Source organism: Gavialis gangeticus, unplaced genomic scaffold (genome assembly GCF_001723915.1).
Source record: "Gavialis gangeticus isolate Ggan-Ray unplaced genomic scaffold, GavGan_comp1, whole genome shotgun sequence".
NCBI lineage: Eukaryota > Metazoa > Chordata > Crocodylia > Gavialidae > Gavialis > Gavialis gangeticus.
Window position 1 is genome coordinate 97,316,194 of NW_017729024.1, and position 2,849 is coordinate 97,319,042.

At 43.1% G+C, this 2,849-nt stretch overlaps 1 protein-coding gene across 2 annotated transcripts in view; it reads right to left on the reverse strand.

Moving 5' to 3' along the window:
- Positions 1-2,849, reverse strand: part of VPS13A (vacuolar protein sorting 13 homolog A) — a 222,156-nt gene that overhangs the window by 43,883 nt on the left and 175,424 nt on the right. For both annotated transcript variants that reach the window (XM_019517426.1, XM_019517427.1), the window contains exon 59: positions 1,600-1,669. In XM_019517426.1, coding sequence (XP_019372971.1) covers positions 1,600-1,669 — 70 coding nt within the window. The remainder of the gene's footprint in view (positions 1-1,599; positions 1,670-2,849) is intronic.

Here is a 2,849-nt window from a genome sequence, read left to right on the forward strand (position 1 = left end):
TGGATCCAGGGAACTACAGACTGGTCAGCCTCACCTCACAAAGACAAGTGCAAAGCCCTGCACTTAGGATGGAACCATCCCACTCACTGGTACAGACAGGGGGCTGACTGGATAAGCAGCATCTCTGCAGAAAAGGACCTGGGGGTTACAGTGGATAAGAAGCTGAATATGAGCCAACAGTGTATTCTTGTTGTGAAGAAAGCCAACGGCATGCTGGGCTGCATTAGTAGGAGCACTGCCAGCAGATCGAGGAAAGTGGTTATTCCCCTCTATTCAGCACAGGTCAGGCCATATCTGTAGTACTGTGTCCAGTTCTGCACCCTGCCCCACCCCCCGGCTACAGAAAGGATGTAAACAAATTGGAGAGATTCCAGCAGAGGGCAAAGAAAATGGTTAGAGGGCTGAGGAGCATGACTTATGAACTGGGCTTATTTAGTCTGGATAAGAGAAGACTGAGGGGGAATTTAATAGCAGCCTTCAACTACCTGATGGGCAGTTCCAAAGAGGACAGAGCTATATTGTTCTGAGGTGGCAAAATGACAGAATGAGGAGAAATGGTTTCAAGTTGCAACAGAGGAAGTTTAGGTTAGATATTAGGAAAAAACTTTCATGAGGAGGGTAGTGAAGCACTGGAACAGGTTATCCAGAGAGCTTGTGGAGTATCTATACTTAGAGGGTTTTAAAAACCCAGATAGGCAAAGCCTTGGATGGGATGATGTAGTTGCGGATGGTCCTCTTTTGAGCAAGGGTTTGGACTAGATAGCCTCCTGGGGTCCCTTCCAACACTCATTTTCTATGATTCTATGACTTAGCACGTGGCTCTGGAGCTAGCATGTGGGGCCAGAACTGGCAGGCAGAGTCTCAGGCCATGTTCCAAGTTGGACCTGGTGGACCAAGTCTGGCCACATACCAATCTTAATGTGCCAGCCTGATCCAGCATGCAGTTGGAGAGAAGAGCTCCCACGGGCCCAAAAACGAAATGGTAGGGAACAGGAGGAGGGGGAAGTGGCAGTATTAATTGCTATGATTCCTAAAGCACCAATTAATGCTGCCACTGCCCCCGACCAGTCAAATTTCTGGACCTGTGGGGATCCCTTTTGCTCACATATAATGCACACTCTAATTTTCCTCAGTTGGTTTTGGGGGAAAAAGGTGTGAGAGTATGTGAGAAAATGTGGTACCCTGATGAGGCTGGTAAGGTGGAAATAACACCTTATTTACAAGAACATATATATAGAACTACTTATAGCCTAGAACTAACAGTCTTGCTACTGCCCTTGCAAGGATCTGGGGATCTAACTTTGCATAACAGAGCAAACCTTCTTGGGAACACAGAGTGTGTCTCAGAAATGTGGCATCTGTGGTGACACCAGGAAGTTACTTCTGCCTGCTGCCTCACTCAAACTGTCTCCTAGGATGCCACATTTCCAGGAAGCCTGGCAATCATGACTGGAAAAATCTTTTCTTCTACATTCTGCCTTCCAAAAAACAAGGCATGCATGTTACTTGGGGACATGTATGTGAGAAAATAAGGTATACCACTCTGAGCTTATCTAACTCAACTGAGTAAGGAAAAGATGAAATATGTAATATACTTACTTAATATGCGATATCTGAGAATGGCCTGCAGTCCTCATGACAATACTGATGTCAGTAAATGGCTTTGGTGCTATGAAGATGTACAAAAAGAAGTCAGCATAGGCTTTATGTGAAACACATTTCTAAATTTGTCTACATTTATAAGTGCTATAGATGCTTGTGATTATTTGCAGGATTTGAATCCTATACATATAGGATTCTATAATGGAAGGACTGGGCAAACAAATGGTCTCAGAAAAGGAGAGGGGGACAGACAGGAAGAGAAAGAGCAGCAAATGGAACTCTAGCTCATTCACCCATGAAAATGTAACTAACCCGACATATCTATCTTAATATAGGCAACCCTCGCTTAGTGCTCTTAATTGGTTCCGGAAAAACCAAGTGCTAAGCAAAACAGCATTAAGTGAAACCAATTTTCCCACAGGAATGAGTGTAAGTAAATATAACTCATTCCCAAAGCTCTCCACTCATGCTATAAAAATCACTGAAATCCCCAATAATACTATAAAAATCAATGAATTCAGACATCTAAATGCATGTAAAACTTTACTTAACACTTTGAAATAATGTATAAAATTAGAAAAATAAGTACTGAACTATATGCACAGATGCACTTTCACTTTTTGCTCTTTTGGCTTCCTTCAGCACTCAGAATCAGAGCTGCCAGAGTTAGTGTCAGTTTCAGGGGATTTTGAAGTGCTTGGCTGAGGATTTTTTTTTGAGGGGTGGCTGCAAGTGTTGAAGCAGGAGTTGTGCACTTTCTAAAGAAAGAATCCATTGATAGCTGTACTTTAGGCTTCTTCTTTTCATTGCAAGAAAATTGCAAGAATTGACTTGACTGTTAACTCCTCTTGCAACTGCAGAACTGCGCTGCATGTCAGGGTCATTCTCATCAAAGTAGGAAAGAAAAGCTTCAAGATGTAGGAAAGCTTCAGCCAGGTCTTTGCTGGTTAAGGCGCTTGCTGGTTGAACTTCTTACTCCTCTTCATGGCTTCTCTGCTGCTATTTGAATGAGGTCCTCATTGCTCAATTCCTCCCTGTTGGAATTGATCAACTCCTCAAATGTCCTCAGGTTCATGTTCATCAAATCCAATTTTCCTTCCAGGCTCAACGATATTGTCCTGAATACAGCATGGAGCTGTATCCACAGTTGTATGCCCTTGACTGTGCTGCTATTCAGAAGAAGGCTAAGAGTCTGTATGATAATTTACAGAAAAATTTGCCTGAGGGGTCTGCTTCTGAGCCTTTTT